The 17,660-nt window shown below is 32.5% G+C and overlaps 3 protein-coding genes across 4 annotated transcripts; 1 reads left to right on the top strand and 2 right to left on the bottom strand.

Moving 5' to 3' along the window:
* Positions 1 to 8: 8 nt before the first annotated feature.
* Positions 9 to 650, bottom strand: LOC137923486 (uncharacterized). Its single transcript, XM_068766745.1, has one exon. It carries the CDS (start codon positions 591 to 593, stop codon positions 9 to 11), a length of 585 nt encoding a protein of 194 aa, XP_068622846.1. The 5' UTR covers positions 594 to 650.
* Positions 651 to 2,233: 1,583 nt separating this feature from the next.
* On the top strand, positions 2,234 to 13,106 carry Atg7 (Autophagy-related 7). 2 transcript variants are annotated; one of them, XM_068766349.1, is made up of 11 exons: positions 2,234 to 2,358; positions 3,290 to 3,485; positions 3,816 to 4,271; positions 5,127 to 5,236; positions 6,877 to 7,021; positions 7,664 to 7,822; positions 8,631 to 8,819; positions 9,246 to 9,404; positions 9,667 to 9,782; positions 10,449 to 10,737; positions 12,188 to 13,106. In XM_068766349.1, the coding sequence occupies exons 2-11, from the start codon at positions 3,336 to 3,338 to the stop codon at positions 12,218 to 12,220; spliced, it is 1,806 nt and encodes a 601-aa protein (XP_068622450.1). In that variant the 5' UTR covers positions 2,234 to 2,358; positions 3,290 to 3,335; the 3' UTR covers positions 12,221 to 13,106. The 2 variants fall into 2 exon arrangements, with proteins under 2 accessions (XP_068622450.1, XP_068622449.1); XM_068766348.1 differs by having other exon boundaries at positions 2,234 to 2,534.
* A 1,387-nt stretch (positions 13,107 to 14,493) lies between these two features.
* On the bottom strand, positions 14,494 to 17,560 carry mRpL2 (mitochondrial ribosomal protein L2). The gene is made up of 6 exons (XM_068766344.1): positions 17,261 to 17,560; positions 17,077 to 17,189; positions 16,242 to 16,377; positions 15,393 to 15,473; positions 15,114 to 15,245; positions 14,494 to 14,745 (listed from the first exon to the last, which is right to left on the bottom strand). Exons 1-6 carry the CDS (start codon positions 17,478 to 17,480, stop codon positions 14,540 to 14,542), a joined length of 888 nt encoding a protein of 295 aa, XP_068622445.1. The 5' UTR covers positions 17,481 to 17,560; the 3' UTR covers positions 14,494 to 14,539.
* Positions 17,561 to 17,660: the final 100 nt, after the last annotated feature.

Below are 17,660 nucleotides of genomic sequence, written 5' to 3'. Positions count from 1 at the left end.
GATAATCACTATACATTTACGTACTCTCTCTTCTTAGGATATTTAACAAAGTCTTCTCTCCTTTTGATAGTTTCAGTACTATCCTCAGATATTGGAGGAGACGACACACATTGGAACCTATTCATATTTCTTAACATTGTCCATACATCGCTAGGACGAACGTTATCACAGCTTTTTCGTTTTCGTTTAATTTTCGGCTTTTTATTGTAATTTTTTTTATCTTCATTCGAATTTGGTTTATCTGCTTTAATCGCAGGACCAAGCAGTAGATCGCCATTATAAAATTCGTAATTTTTGTTATCTAAATAACGACGCGCAAAGTTGTTCGGTGGACGACGTCTTCTTTTACAACGTCGATTGTTGTCCACTCTGTTACGATAGTCAGAATCATTCATATCACTCACGGTTTGCTGCATATTTGTTAATTCATTCGATACCGTTGAAAGTGACAATTTATTTTTTTTCCTTTTTCCTTTTATACACCTAAACTCATCCGAGTTGGCTTTATAAATTTTATTAGCTTGAGAAAACGACAAAGACATATCCATCGATTTCTTTTGTACAAATTTCCTTCCCGACATTTGAGCAAGCATTTGAACTTTAGTACCATTTAAATAGGGTGATTTAGATTCATTGGTTGGTGGTTTATGTTTTCCAAATTTGTTACAAAAAGAAGATACGCTGTTGTTAGCAATAAAATTAATTTTCAGAGAATTAAAATTTTTGTTTAGGACAGAATTAGTTTCTGATAACTTGTTGTCTAAGTAATTTATCGCTTTTATTACCATGGTATTATCGTTTGTTTATCACCAACAGGGACATAAATCTGTAAATAAAATACAAATATTTAAAACAAAGTCAATTTAAATACAGATGTGAATTTTACACACACTTACCACAATAATTTCGAACGAATCGGGTTTGATTGTATAAGATTTTTTACATGGAAGTGGCAACTAATTGTGTTTAGATTGCAAGTAATATTGTATTAACAAATAATAAAACAAAACATTTTAATCCATTGACATACGGCAACTGCAAAAAGTGAAGACAAGTCAAACATAGTTTTAACGTGCCAATGAACTAAAAATTGATAGAATCCTCTTTTTGTTTGCATCCGTGGACAGCAACCGTTTTTTGGATATTTCTTGTAATTGAGATATTTGTGGAGAATAATTTTCTTTCGCTACTGCTGAACTTTTGTAAACAATTTCATACGAGTAACAACTCGTCCAATTCAGTTTTTCCAAAATTTATGGGTATAAATATTATCCAATTTTCAAAACCTTTTTTTTATTGTTTTATAAGTGCCGAAAATTTATATCGAGAGCATCCCAAACGCCTTTTAATTGCGCAACAAAATATCATGATCCTTTTATATACTTACAAATTGTTTATTTAAAAGTATAAAAAAGAATAAACATTAAAGTAATAATTGTGTAATCCTGTTACTATTCAACGAATTGGTAGTTTTATTAAAATAATACTCCCAGACAATTAAAACATTTCTCCTAGTACGTACACATCAAATCAACTTTGGGACTTTTATGGAGTCTAAAGCTAGATTAGCTGTCAAAAAGCTAAGTATTCTAGCTTTCCCAGAATACCCAGATTTTTGACAGCTAATTTTTAATTATTATTACGGCTATATTATACACTAGGACAGATCTTAAGTCTGTATGTATAAAAAGCTCGGCTACAAGTTCTGGATTCTATACAGAGACAAGCCAAGAGGATCATTGCTATTTTAGTGAGTACTAAGTTTCAAAGCTTGGCGTATTGGCGAAAAGTTGCCAGTTTATCGGTATTCTACAGACAGCATTTTGGAGAGTTTGCGTCGGAATTATATCATAAAATTCCTTCCATCCCCATTAAGCGTTTTGATAATATTTTAATAGTGCGAACAGCCAAGTAGTGGAACAACCTAACGGCATCATTGTTCCTAGACAATTATAACTTAGAGTCTTCAATATTAGAATTAATGGGTTTCTTTTGGGTAAACATGTACCACCGTGAGTCTCTTCATCGCTTATGATCAGGTGAGCAAGAGGTCAAATAATTCGCCTATACAGGATTTAAAAAAAAAGAAAAATGTTGAATAAAATCACCATATTCAATTTTTTTCTCTTTTCTGTTGAATCTTAATTCGTTACCGAACGCTCAATAGTTTTGACGTTAGTTTTTTTTATTATTGTTATTGATTATTTGATTGACACTTCGATGCTATAGTAAATTGATTGTATCCCTTGTTTCTTATTAAATAGGATTTCGCATTAAATGTTGGGACTCGATATTCTTCCATAAAACAATTATACGTCTCATCATATATCAGAAATAAACATGTCATCCGAACAACAGGTTATACAATATGTTCCTTTCAAGTCTTTTGTTCACCCTTCTTTTTGGCATAATTTAACCGAAATAAAATTGAATGTGGACAAATTAGATGAAAATAATAAAGCAATTTACGGTCGTTATACTTATCGCGATAATGTTGGAACTGTGTTTGAAATCGACGGAACATCTTTCAACGCGTAAGTGTCAAATAGTAACAAAACTACAAAAACTAAAACTTACCTTATTAATTGCTAAAAATGCATCTATATGTGTGTAAAATGTCATTTTACATTTCATTTGCATGGTGCCTGCGAGGTCTAATGCTGTAATAACAGTTGATTGTTACGGTTTACCCTGCGAAGTGCGTCTTGTGTTTTGGACAGATTTTATATAAGCATTGAATTGGCGTGTTCTCGCATTAATTCCCGTTTTGAATTATGATCTGTGTGATATCTTGAACATCAATAATATGTACTAATTGAGAAGCTTATTGAGAAGAATACTATACATAACATACAGAATAATACTATACATAGTATACATAAAAAATATTTTAAAAATTCTAACCGTTGCATTAAAAAAAAGTGCTGCATGTAATCTCATTTTCAAATAACTTTGTAATTATTAATATAACTACAATACCTTCCACAGTTGCTTGCAAAATTACAGTTTAAAGGTTGTTATATTAACTCTGTTCTTTTATAATAGTCTTGTTGTAGAGGTTGTGATGATTATAAATGAAATTTTTAGGCATTACTTCTTTGACAAGATTACATTCTACTTTGCCTAAGATTTAAATACATCCTCTGGTAAACATTCCATAATATCTACTTACAAGTAAAGATAATTTATTGAAAGTAAACATAATAATTAATCATTGATTCCCTTGTAATTTAAACAATTTTGATTTGATTTCCTGAAATAAGCACTAACATAATTTTTTATTTATAAGGATTCCAGAGAATGAAAAATTTTACCTAAATGTAAAAGGTACCATAATGAACAAAAACACAATAGAAGACTTCAAAAATTCTGATAAAGCCGATCTTCTTAATAGTTTTGGTAAAGAAATATGGTCATTAGTAACATCAAAGAAATGGATAACAAGTCCCAGCTGTTTATTGAATTTTTTTGTTTTAACCCATGCTGTAAGTTTTCTTTGTGTAATTTGAAATAATTCATTATTTTCTTCCTGCCTTCAACAAAAAATATATTCCTGTTTGTTTCATGTCTTTTCTAAAAATGTGTCAATTGACATGTAAACAGTATTGATAGATAATTTGGTGAAAAAATTAAAAAATGTGTGGCATTTTTGAGTTTTTTACTCAAGATTTCGTCACCTGTTTAATATCTTATGCTTTATCCGCTTCAAGGTTTATTGTAACTTTTTATGATCTTAGAGCATATTCTTTAAATGTAATATAGAAGAGTAATAATTAATTATCCTATAACAATTATAAATAATTTTTCTTTTACAGGATCTGAAAAAATTCCATTTCTATTACTGGTTTGGATTTCCTTGCCCTAGCAAGCCAGTTGTCTATGTAAAAGGGAATACAGAGCCTATTACAACAATATTTAGTAATAAACAGTTGGAGCAACTAGAAAAGGGTTTTAAATCTCTTGAAGTAGAACAGAAATACTTTTTTGTTATAACAAAGGATAATGACTGTGTAACTGTTGATCCACTATCAAAGATTCTAGATGCCAGTAAACTGATCCAATGTAAAGATGATATTAATATATCTGTAACATATTTTGCGTTTGCCGATCCCAGTAATGTATTGAATCCAGCATGGCCTTTAAGATTATTTATTGCTGCTTTACTGAATCACTGTCCTAGTCTCTGTGGTGCAGACATTAATGTTGTGGGGTTAAGGTGTACAAATGAAAATGTAGATAGCAGTCAAGTGTACCGAATATCTATACCACAGGTTAGTAAATAAAATTTGTTATATTTCTGTCTCATTATTCATAATATAGGTCATATGTTTAGATGCATACTTGCGTAAATAAAATCAATTCATGAAATAGTGTTTATTCTATTCATTAGTGTTATATACATCAAGTATCACTATCTTTTCATAAAAATATTTTTTTTTATAAAAAAGTGAGGCCAACAATAAATCTATATACCTACATACCTTAATCTAATTTAAAATCTTAGTAGGTTTTATCTTAGTAGGATTACAAATTATTTAATTAGCTGTTCATTAATTACCTATGTATGAGTTATTTATTTATCATCAATATGTAGTAAAGTTTTATTAATATGAGACTTCTTGATGAAAAAAGGTATACAAAAATCTATCTTTATTTTTTGACTTATTAAGAGTTGATTTGGGGACTTTGTGAGTCTAAGCTAGTACTCTGGTGATTCCCCCAGAGCCTAACCCAGAACTGATGCTGTTACTATCCAATTTCCCTTGAGATGTCTTTCTTGGAAAGGACGTCGGATGTTAACATAGTCTTGCAGACAGCTTATTCATCAAAGGGAAGTCTAAGAAATAGATATCATTTCTTGCTTTGCTTGCGCATTACTATGTGTCTGCTATGTTTATAACTATGTTTTCAACATTTTTTTGAATGAAATAAGGGTTCATGGTAAATGTTTAAACTATTTGAACTGTATGCATCTGAATTTTCAATCAGTGCTAATAATCAATTGTAATCAAAGTGACATTATATATGACATATGACTTTAATTATAAAAAATTGTGAACTGTTGTTTATTAATGAGAAAATTAGTTTCTGTTTTCACTGATAAATTTTAAAATACGGGATTTTAGGATGAACAAAAAGTAGAAGTGAATACTGGTTGGGTGGGATGGGAAAGGACGGATAAAGGTACATTTGGGCCCAGACTCGCCAATATGTCTGCCTCGATGGACCCAATAAAGTAAGTAAATTATGAAATTCATTTTTTTTATTTTAGAGTATTTGGTTGTAAGTAATATAATTATAACTTTAAAGAGGGTGACTATGTAGCTTAATTCATGGTATACCCTATCCAAAAATCAATGGTTTCAGAAATAATAAATAATGAAGTGATGATATAGTAAAGTAATAGAAAAAGGGAAAAAATATACAAAAATCACTTAAAATTATGGTTTACTATCTGTCTGCAAACTTTGTACTGCCGGAAGTTATTGGCCTGTTGCATTTCAATGTGCATAAGGTGAAAATTTTACATCAATTTTACACAGAAATGTCATGATTGTATAAATATTGATATTGAATATATTTGTTATATAATGACGTACATCGTGATAAGTACTTTTTAGGTAACAAAATGTGTAAATGTTTACATCTCTGGATTGTCCAATAAAGCCGTTCTAAAAAGAGACCTTGTACAAATAAAAATGTAAAACAAAATTTCGTGTTAACTGTGCGAAATCGTTGTCACATTGTCTCTCAGAAATATTTACGCAATTCTTAATCATCGTGTTTAAGGGCTTGTACAATCTGAATTTTAAAGGAGTGTAATTTTAAATTATTTCGATATAAATGGTCTTGGGGAACCCTATAGCAGCCGTTCTCTTGCGCACTAACTGACTCGGATTATCGTTCAAGCTGTTTGTGATGAGTTCCATGTTTTCATCAGTGCTTGAAGGTTGGCAATACCATGGCCGCGGGCTGTTTGTTGTTGAATCTGTTGCTCGGGACCTCGGCACACACTAACGAATCAAATCTTCACTTAGAGCAACACGTAACGGTCCAAATACTAAGCTAAAATTAAAAAAAAATGGTAAATAAATTTGTAAAAATAGGCAAGTAAATAAGTAAATTAAGTAATACATATAAAATGTATACCTAGATATATATACCTATAATAGATCAAAAATGTGACATAGAAAAAAAAAACAGAGAAATTGTTTTAGTTAAGGTATGAGGAGAAGAAAGAATGGTATCAAATAAAAGAAAAAATGGATATGGATGGGAAAGAAAGAAGAATTGCAAAAAAATAAAGGAATGAAGATCATAAGAGGAACAATAGAAAAGCGCGAAAAAATATTAAATAAAAGCAAAGTCCCCATAGAAGGGGCCTTATTAAAAAAATAACGGTCCAATACAAAGACTCAAGGTTCAAAAACGAAGGTCCAAGAACAAAACTGTCGATGATCAATTTGTCCACGAATCATTGGCCTTTTAATACGCTTCGATTGCTAACACGCTTTCTCTCGTTCTATGCGATATCGTGACTAAGAAACTCACACGAACAACGAAGCTTGCGTTGCCCGTCTCTCATCTCTTAAGTAGTAGTTAGTATGGAAAATTTTGAATTTGAAATCCAAATTCTGCCACGAACATCCTGTATTAGGAATATCATAAACGAAAGTTGTACTAATGATTTAATATATGTTGGAACCAGTAAAAAAAGTAAACTTGTTTCTGTATATGTTAATGCATTTTATTTTATTGTAGAAAAGCATTAAACAGAACAAACAGTATTATTTACACAAATTAAGTAAACACAAGTTGATAATTTTTTATCGAATAGCTTTTTAACATTTACATAAACAAAAATTCAAATTTCAGGCTAGCTGATACCATGTCAGATTTAAATATTAAATTAATGAAATGGCGGTTGGCGCCGGACATTGATGTGGACGTCATGAAGAGCACGAAATGTCTCTTACTTGGAGCTGGAACTCTAGGATGCCATGTGGCTCGAGATCTTTTAGTATGAATTTCATTTACACCTATATTGTAAATAGTGTTAAAAATCATTATAGACTAGTGACAGCCCTAGCCGAGGTGGAGCTCCGCTGGAGTAAGCTAAGAGCTTAGCGGCCTTCCATTTTGGTGAAATAATAATATGTAGCGGTCCGAGTCGTGGCTCCTCCGGGAACCCTCGAGCTCGTTACCTTAAAAGAGGTCCTAGACTAGGCGCCCTTTGCGACCTGCCGGAATCGGCAAATGCCATTTGGGCAGTAGTGGTAATCCGATCAAAAGTTAAATCGAAATTCCTCTCAAAATGTTAGTACTTCAACAGCCATCATTATAAAACATAAAAAGTGTTACTAGTAATTGTTTCAGAGCTTAGAAAAGAAGCTTTAAATTTACCTATAGAAATTACCTGTATTCACTGGAAAGAGTTTATACCACATGCACAACTTGTCTCATTTATAAGTGATAATACAATAGAGATGCGTTTACACAAGGGCAAAATATCAGTTTACATCTGTTATTGGCACATAGGGAAGCGTTCTCATAATGTAATTCTATCTATATCTTTAATAAAACTTTTTACATGCTTACAATAGTGTTTTAAATTCTGTTAAGGTTTAATATAAATTTACTTCATGATGAATATATGTTAAAGGCTTGGGGATTCCGGCATATAACATTCATGGACCACGGAAAAGTGTCGTATTCAAATCCAACACGGCAAGTTCTTTTTACACATAGAGATTGTTTTGATGGAGGTCGAAATAAAGCCGAAGCTGCCGCCGAAAATTTAAAATGTATTTTACCTACAGTCGTAAGTTGTTTTAGTTTATATTTTCACATAGTCAAAGAACTCTTCAGCGTCAAACCTTGGTTATGGCTTGGCTTTATAAAAGTAAAAGTTTCTCTATGGATGCTCATATTAAAAGGTATTTTAAAGTAATCCATAAATACTAACATCTTTTAAATGACAAATTAAATTTTCAGTGTTAACTGTCAAATTCAAAAATATATGTTCAATAGCCATTATATTTCCTAAAATAATCCTAGTTTCTATGACATTTTAGAATTTTTTCGAAAGAATCATTTATAAAATATTAGGAAATAGAATTTGAAAATATGGATTGTTTTTAATATACAGGGCGATGTTTATAGGTGTTAAAACTTAAAGAACTGAACGTACAGCTCATTTGTTGTCAATTATTGAATACCCTAACCAATAGTCAATGGTTTCAGAAATAATGAATAATGTAATGATAATGTAGTATTAAAAAGTGTTTTCAAAGTTCGGATTATTGCATGTTAATATTAATGATTGATTATTATCTGTTCCAGCAGGCCTTTACTTACAGAAGTTATTAATTTGTCGCTTTCGAATAGAAAAACCTTTAAAATATTAACGTTATTTATTTCAGACATCCCTTATCCCTTAACAAATATGCTAGACCATCACACTTCCTTACATCTGTAACCGATCACCTTGTATGTAGATAAAGATAAATGTTGATTTAAAAGTATTGTTTGTGATCTACCGAAAATTAAATAAAAAAAAATTAAAATCTGTTTATGGGCATAGATATTAAATTTAAAGTTTGTCTATGCTTAAAGTTTGCTCTTTTCAGAAAAGTCGCGGAATATGTGGACACATTGGAATGCCTGGTTTCCCTGTTGGAGAATCCTTGATGGACGAATTTAAGTATAATCTTAAGTTATTGACTGAGGCTATTGTGGAACACGACGTTATATTCCTGCTCCTTGATTCAAGGGAGGCGCGTTGGTTGCCTACTCTATTGGGAGCAGTTCATAAGAAGGTACGCAATAAAAACACGTGGTGTTATATATAATTTCTGAGTTAGGAATGTGTTAATAGAGACATGGTCGCTCAAAGTCAGTCGAAGTTTCGCTGCGAGAACAAATCAGAAATGAGGAGGTCCACAGGAGAACCATGGTCACCGACGTAGCTCAAAGCATTGCTCGTCTAAAGTGGCAGTGGTCATTGCTCGTGCAGCCGACAACCTTCGGACCAGCGAAAGGTACTTGTAGGAGCGACCATGACCCGGTGCACGTGGGGGTAGAACCCCAATAGGTAGACCAAGGTCGCAGGAAGTCGTTGCATGCGGAACATGAGCCTATGCCTTGCAGTGACCCACCCTGTAATAGTATTGGAGTTTTGGACGATATTATTCTTGGTTTTTGAACGAAATATTACATTTCTATGTACTGTCATCTTTTTACAGATAGTTATAAACGCAGCCCTCGGGTTTGACAGTTATCTGGTGATGCGACATGGCGTTCATTTAAAAAGTTCAGAATTCGCTGAATCGGTAAATGACCGTTACATTCCTGGCGGGAAACTTGGCTGTTACTTTTGTAATGATGTCACCGCACCCGGTAATGTAAGATATTTATTTTAACATATTTAATATAAATTGACGTATAAGAAACTAACGGAAAATACTACTACTAATACTTTAACAGTTTTTGCTGATTAATGAGCCGTACATTTACCCCTGCAAAACTTTTACATCTATAATCAATCACCCTGTAGCGGCTAAGGTTCTAGCTAGTTTCGTAGATTCGATTACTTTATTACGATTTTCGATTATTAACTTCATAGATGATATTTTGATATATAATTTAGTAATATTTCTGTTCCAGTCATTTAAAGATCGTACTCTAGATCAACAGTGTACGGTAACCCGACCAGGCGTTGCTGCTATAGCAGGGGCTTTGGCGGTTGAAATGCTTGTTGGTCTTTTGCAACATCCCCTCAGGTACCAGTAACAGGCTCTCTCTTTGCCTAACTCTCAACCGTTAAGTTATACCAATGGGCACCGTATATCTACCCGAGGTTGGAGACCTATATACGGTAGGTCTTGCCCACCGTCTCCGACAGCACTATTCTTTTTTTTAGCATTAGATACTTCGTTCTCCCCTGTTTCACCACGCGCATACTTAAGGCGCGGTACAGCGGTTTCGGTAACAATATAGCAAATTACTTGTTATCAAATCTCACGGTTTATTAGCAGAGAATACTATTATCATGGAATATATTGTTTTACGAATAGTAATGTGTCGGAACTAGTTTCGAACGGTGCTGATAGATGGCGCTAAAAGTTTACTAGTACTATAAAAAGCACATCGCGTGATTGAATCGACATTAATGATGATGGTGCGCGAACAACAACAGAATCATTCTTATTGTGTAACGTAGTGCTATACTTATTGGCGACTCAAACCCATCCTCTCCCAACTCTGATATGGATTCAGTTAAAAAAACCAGTTGGATAGTAACTAGTCAATACAATACATCAGCTGTAAAAGCCAGAAAAGCTAACAGAGCGCTCGGCACCAGTCGAACATAGCTAAATTCGACAACGACAAAACATAATTATTTATGTATAATATTTATTATGTTGTGATATTTTTTTCTTCTTCAGGGTTGAAGCACCAGCCGTATGCAATTTGAACGAAAACGTGGATGAACTTCCTGAACTACAGGGTGTTTTAGGTCCCATACCACATTCGATACGGGGTTTCTTACATTCCTATCAGACTATCATGCCGACATGTGCGAAATTTAAACAATGCATAGCTTGTTCGGATGTTGTGATACATAGATACAAAGAGGAAGGTGCAGAATTCTTAATAAAGGTCTTTGAGAGCGGTAAATATTTGGAAGAGGTTACGGGATTGAACGATTTGCATTCGGCTGCGGAAATGATTGATGTAAGTTATTTTTTTATATTATGTTGCATGTTAAGTAAATCTTTTTGTAGTAATATATCCTGTCAATACATGTATTCATGTTATTATCCATAAAGGATCATTTATAGTAACCACTTATGTACGTCAGGAGAAGAAACACAAAGAAACACAGAACAGCAATTTGAAAGGCAACCTTACGCTTAAATCTACCAGTGTTCCACACGTACCCTGTCCTGAAAACAGTCCACATAAAACTTTCTTGTAGACACTTTTGCAGCATCGTCAATACAGTTCTTTAACAAATCAGTGCCAAGTTTTGTTATCACTTAAAAGATCTATTTTGTTTAATAAACATCCTTAATTTATTACATGATAATTTAGAAATTATGTTTGCATTGGCAACATTACGTCATCAGCGGCGCAACGAAAAGAGGAATTTCACGTAAATATAATTCTTTAATAAATACGGGTGAAGCTCTGATGTACACATTTCTACTTCGTACCTTGGATAGTTGTTACCTCAAGACAGACCGGCCACAGGAAGAATAGGAAGAATCCCACATGTGGTGATCTACCGACTTCAAGAATATTTTGGTAGAAATTAAAGAATTCATTGCCACTCAAAAAAAAAGAAGGGCACAAAACCACGCTTTTGTTTTCCCCCGAAATTTTGATGCCACAATAGCTCGCTGAAATCATCTCCGTACAATCGTTAATGCCATTGTCATTTTGGAAGAGCATTTCTTGGGCCTGGTAGGTCGTGAGGTAAAAATAACACGAAGTCCGAAGTACAAGTGTGTATGCATTAGAGCTTCGCGCGTGTATAACAAAGAAATATAAAAAATGATATTTTTTTGTGGAATTCCCCTTTTTGATGCAAGATAGGATCCATATTCCGCCTTCAATCGCCGAGTACTCCTCGTTGCCATACCAAGTTGCACGCATACACTTACGACACTCGCACGTGTACAGTTGTCTACCTTCGTGCGATTGTCATCGTTTAACTGGAATACGATTGGGCCAGTAAATTTTGTTAATTCTGGATTCACGAAACGGAATGGCCTTACGTGAATTCAGTTCCGATGAAGCTGCAAAAGCACCCCGGGCCTGTAGCAACTAGTTCTAACAGAAATAAAATATCGAGTAAAAATAAAATGCATTTATTGATATTTAGACTATAGTGTTACCGAAACCGCTGTACCGCGCCGTATGTATGCAAGTGGCGTGACGGTGCGGATTGACGGAACTATGCGTCTAATACTTTGCGATTTGGAGACATAGTTCCGTCAATCCATCGCCAAAGCTCGTGGCAACAGCGCTTGTTCTCTTTTTTTTGGCTCCCACCTTCACGAGTCTCCCGAAGGCGCGGTAGCTGTGTTTTGGTATCACTAAAATTAGGCATTTTAATGTATGATATTCTTATACATTTTAAGGCTTCACATTAATATTATCTATATTATTCTTTTCTCAGCTATTAACCCTGTCAGACGAAGATCAAGAGTGATGGAGAGCGACCTCAATATTTTACCTATTTATTCCTAACATAAAATGATTATAATTAACATGGTACCTTCCCGTTAGCGAGAAGTCGTTTGTAATTTGCTTAAATGAACAGCTGCAGTTGTTGTTTAACAAACTATACATACTTAGGCATTTATAAGACAAGACAGCTAATATGTTAGAGTTGTTATTAAACCTTTTTGCAATCGCAAGTTTGAAAAACTTGTATTCTATTTATTTTTTCAATGAATATATAGACATAGAATAAGTTTTAAGCTTATGTGATGCGTTTAACGGGTATGTTTATAATTTTGAGGTTATCAGAAATATTTAATGTAATGGGAATGAAGATTTAATAAAAAAAATTAGACGATTAAAAATGAGGCCAAAAGCATTTTATAATAAATAGAATGACAAGAATACTTAGAAAACTCATTAAAGAAATTTGCTATATGTAGTGAAGCAGTAAATGTAGGTAAATACAAGAAAAAAGTTAAAAATTGTTTCGCGTATACTCCATACTGATTGATTTGTAATTATATTTTTGTTCTATTGAAATTGTTTTACCTTATCTATTTCAAAAACATCATTTACCTTAGTAATTCAGGAAAATTGTTTACGTTATATATTGTAATTAATATATCCTTCAGAGATCTGCAAAAGAAATACTGTTTTATAATATTAGGCGGACTGGAAAATACTGTCGTTTCTGTCTACATATTTTACAGAAAAACAGACTGATTTTTACCACTCCAGCATTGAAAATTTGTATACTAGATGGCAAAAAGTTGTTGATAATGAAGGTGAATATATTGTCGGTTAAAAATAAAAACTTGTTAAAAACTGAGTCGCGTTAATTTAACTGAAAAAAACGAAATTACTTTCCGGTCCTCTTAATATATACGGTTCTTCAGGATGCCAAGTTTTCAGGCCTGTATTGTAAGAAATAATAATAATTCTTGTAATATCAAGTGAAGTTAAATTATTTTATGAAAATTGATATACAGTGTTACTGCAACCGCTGTACCTCTCCTCAGCCTCTCACCTCACCTATATTTCCTAATGCGTGGTATAAGAGTTTCGGTAGCACTGTAACCAAAAGTGGGTTTAAAAATGTGTTACTACAGCTATGACTATAGAAGAAAACATGATAACATAAAAAAAGACAGAAAAAGATATGTAAAAATAATATAAAAGATATAAAAATGTAAAGTAATTAATTTGTGGGGCAATATTATACACAGCAACTGTCAATTTTAAAAAAACGCAGTGAAAAGAAACATTAAACTATAGTATCCTTACGTTTTATATTGTGTGTATGTCTGTATATTGGTCGTCAGATTTCAAAAGCATTTGGTAGCACATAAATTTCTAAAAAAATTATACCTATTTTGTCACAATTTCTACTCAAAGTAATCAGTGTCGCTTCTCTAATTCGTGGTAAGAAGATTGTAACTCAAAAATTTTCTAAAATTTATATAAAATAGGCATTGTATAATACATTTTGTAACTTTTTTACGCCATAGCTGATGATATTATTTGTGCAGCTAATAAAGTGTTGTTGTATTTACATTGTTTTATATTTTTTAACCATTTACCTTTAAATTAATCATACCAAATTGCAGTGGCGTAGCTATGGAATTTGGGGCAGATTGGGGCTTGGTGCCCCCCCCCCCCCCCCCCTAAAGAGTCTAAATTCTTTATTTATATATTTTTCACATTATGTGTTTTGTGATTTAGGGCCCTTTTAAAAAACACTGTGTTTTGCGAATGAAAGGTTTAAACACTCTGTTTATTATAATTTGTAACCGTTTACTTTTTTTAAATGTTCATATTATTTAACACAAAAATAGTAAAATTCGATATTCTTTTTAAGTTATTTACTTTTAATTATGGTTTTCATTTTTCTTTTAACATTTCAATATTCATCATTCAAAAAAAAATTCAAAAAATTATTTTCAACTTTGGTGCCCCCTCTGCTTGTGGTGCCTGGTGCGGCCGCCCCGCTTGCCACCCCCTAGCTACGCCACTGCCAAATTGTGTGAGTGAGACAAACTACTATTGTGTATGTGAACAGGCAGGCACTGCGAAAATTGTTTTCCAAATTTAAATAACTCTTTGTTGATATATCCATTAATAGCTCATTATTATTATAATTTATAATAATGATGCTTTTTTAAACTAGACAATTATGCCTTGAAATAAATATTATATTATGTAATGTTATAAGAAAATCGCATAGTTTGCATTTTCTATTACATAAAAGAAAAAAAAACATTTGAATAACAATACGTTTACTTTTACTACACAAATACAACTAAATCTAAGGTTGCATATTCAGTTTTATTTCGGGCAACTTTTTGTTTGGTGCACAGAATATTTTTTTCACTGGTTTTGGCGGTTTTATCTTTCTTCCATGTCGGCCATCTTTTCTCTTCCACAGGCCGGAGCGTGGCCGGTTGCCAAGCCATCTATTTCTCTGAGGAGAACCTATGGGTGTAGTTCCGTGATCCACATTTGACAAACGCCCTGTAACAAAAAATATTTCTAAAACTATGAATACTTAAGCTGTATGTATGTAAGCTGTGCATTCTAGCAATAACATTACTGTTGACAGGCTTGTATTAAACGGTTTGAGTTTTAAATAACACGGTATGTATGCTAATGAAAGTAAAAAATTCTAAACAATTACAATATTTCTTGATATTACCTTCACACAATATAGATTATTCCATTGTTGAAAAAATATTTTTGGAATGTATTAAGACTGATGATTTTTTTTGGCAACTAATGGATAAATGTTGATTAATAAGCTTTTATATATTTAGTTTTGTTGCTAACAAATCTGGGGCTTTGAAATAAAATATAACCTACAATTAAAAAAATTCTATTCTTACCAACAACAGCCATACAGTATTGGTTGAAGCTAAACACTCTCTTAGATGGCATTTGGACAATCACACGGTCATCTTGTTTCCTCAGGATCGTGCCAAATGTCCCAGCAGCATGAACATAAAGACCTCCCATTCCTAGATCATGAATTTATATAACTAAGTATTTATTCTCTTGTTCAATAATTAAAATTAATATAGATTCAAAGCCAAATTCGACTTATGTTACCTTAAAAGTAATAGTAAATGTTAAGAAGTATAGTATCTTTTAAATTTATAACATACCTGGTTCTTTCTCTATGCAATGAACAATTGTACCAATTGGAAGAGCTCCTAATAAATAGGCATCACCTTCATTAGCTTTAACTGCAAAATACAAGAGATGTGTATAAGTACATTATATGAGATATTTCTGTATTGTTTTGAAATATTGGTTATATACTATTAAGTGAACAAACAATATCATCATCAATTTATAGTCTAGTGCCATTATAATAATTCATTAACTTCTCATATTTATAATCACAATTTCTTTGTCACAGTTCCCCCTTACTTGTAGTCACACAAATTTCATTAATGTCTATTGATGTTCAGTGCTATCAATGGCTTGTTTATGGAATGTTCCGTTTTTGCATCTGTGTAAGCAATCTGAAACTTTGATAGCCTCACAATTTAAGAAACAAAAACCGTAACTACCCAAGCCAAAGGTCCTGATAGACACCTCTATCTTACCATGGACAAGTCAAAGCTTTACTATTTGGTCACCTCAAACTTGATGGAACCGTAAATGCTTAAAGAATTGTATGCAACTGCTTTTATTAATGTTAAAAAAAAATCTTTCACCAAGTTTAATAATTCTTAATAAAACAATGCAGCGAATTAGAAGAATTGTTAATACGCATAATGCAATTTACACAATTTTACAATTTACACAATAGCCAATAGTGGATTTCAGATAAAGAGATTATCATGAAGTATTTTTTGAAAAAAATTAAATCAATCAATCATTTTGTCAACATTTTACCTTTCGTAATAAGTACATGCCATGTATAACAATATTTTAGTTTTAATTCTTGTTTAAAGTCAATAGTTTTTAAATGTTATTATATAAAAAAGTAATGATATATACTGCACCTGGAATTCTTGGCAAATGCCTGGAGGTTTTCAAAATGTCACCAGCTTTCATGTTTTCTGTAGCAAGAATATATTTGAGTTTGTCTCCTACAGCTACTAATGCTATATGAGCAGTTCTGCAGCCATCTTCCATAACCTAGAATACATGAAAATGATAAAAGTGTCAAGGTAAATATTTTTTTGACAAAAGTAATAGCATAGTGGCTAAAGAATGTCCCTTGCAATAATAGATTGTAGATTTAACAGTTTACACAAGTGCTTCCCAACATGGGGCCCATGCCCCATAGAAGGACAATTTGAAAGTGGACTCTACACAAGTTTAACCTTTTCTCTTTAATATAAAAAATGTAAATGCTAAGCTAAGTTGGAGCATGGTACATAAAAGATTGACAAATATTGGTTCACAATTATAGTAGAACATAGATCTGTCAAGTCATGTCAAGTCATGCATCATTTTAAAAGGAGGCCTATATCCCAGTAGTAAAGGTCAAGGGTGACAAGCACCTTGATTTTCCGAGCCATGTTTAAATATGTAAAAGGGTTATACATAAACACATATTTTACACAAATTAATATAATTGAAAACACAAAATTTTTGTACTGGATCTAAATAAAATCAAACACTAAAATTAAAACGAAATAGTTCTTTATAATTGATGACAGCTTTTCTGTAATTCTTTTAGATGTTGGAATATTGAGTGGTCTTTTAAAAGTGGCATAAAATGGTTTCCATACACGTTTTTCAAATATAGAAATAATTCTACAAATACTTGAAGCCAAAAATAATCATTCAAAGAGCCGCAGGTTAGTTTGTATTGACATTAAAAATGTTTACCTGTATAACTTTTTCTTCTTGCGGTGGACCATCGGTGGGACCATTCCTATACCAATCAATCCAATGATATTTATGTTTAATACCTCCACCTATACCTTTTGCAACAAGTCTACCTGAAACGAAAACGTAAATAATAATACTATAGAGGAAGGAGCAATAAACGTTAAAGTTGCTTGTTTTTAACCTGTTACGGGATCTCTTCCAGCGAGATTTGTCACATTTAATGGTTTAACGGTGTATTCCTCTGGGAAATGGACAATTCTTCTATAACTTATCCCCAAACCAGGTTTTGGCTTTACAATATTCGGTTTGCTTGCATAGTTGTTGTATGATAAATATAAAGCTCTCCTCGTTACTGAGTTCGATGTTATTGTTAAATTTGCGAATAGTCGATTTAAGGCCATGTTATCAATTTCAGACAATTTCCGAATCTCATAATAACCTAAAACATTCTTAATAACTCTGACTTTAATCAAAAGCCCTGCTCAGCTTGTTAGATTGTCAGCTGTCCGTGGTGATATAGATGAAAAAAAATCTTAGTTTTTTTTGATAAAAAGTAATTAAATTCGAAATAAGTAATCTAG

The sequence above is a fragment of the Battus philenor genome, unplaced genomic scaffold (genome assembly GCF_028537555.1).
Source record: "Battus philenor isolate CCGP_79_NKW_IND1 unplaced genomic scaffold, ilBatPhil1.0.hap1 SCAF_21, whole genome shotgun sequence".
NCBI classification, from domain to species: Eukaryota; Metazoa; Arthropoda; class Insecta; order Lepidoptera; family Papilionidae; genus Battus; species Battus philenor.
This window is presented reverse-complemented; position numbering and strand designations above follow the sequence as displayed.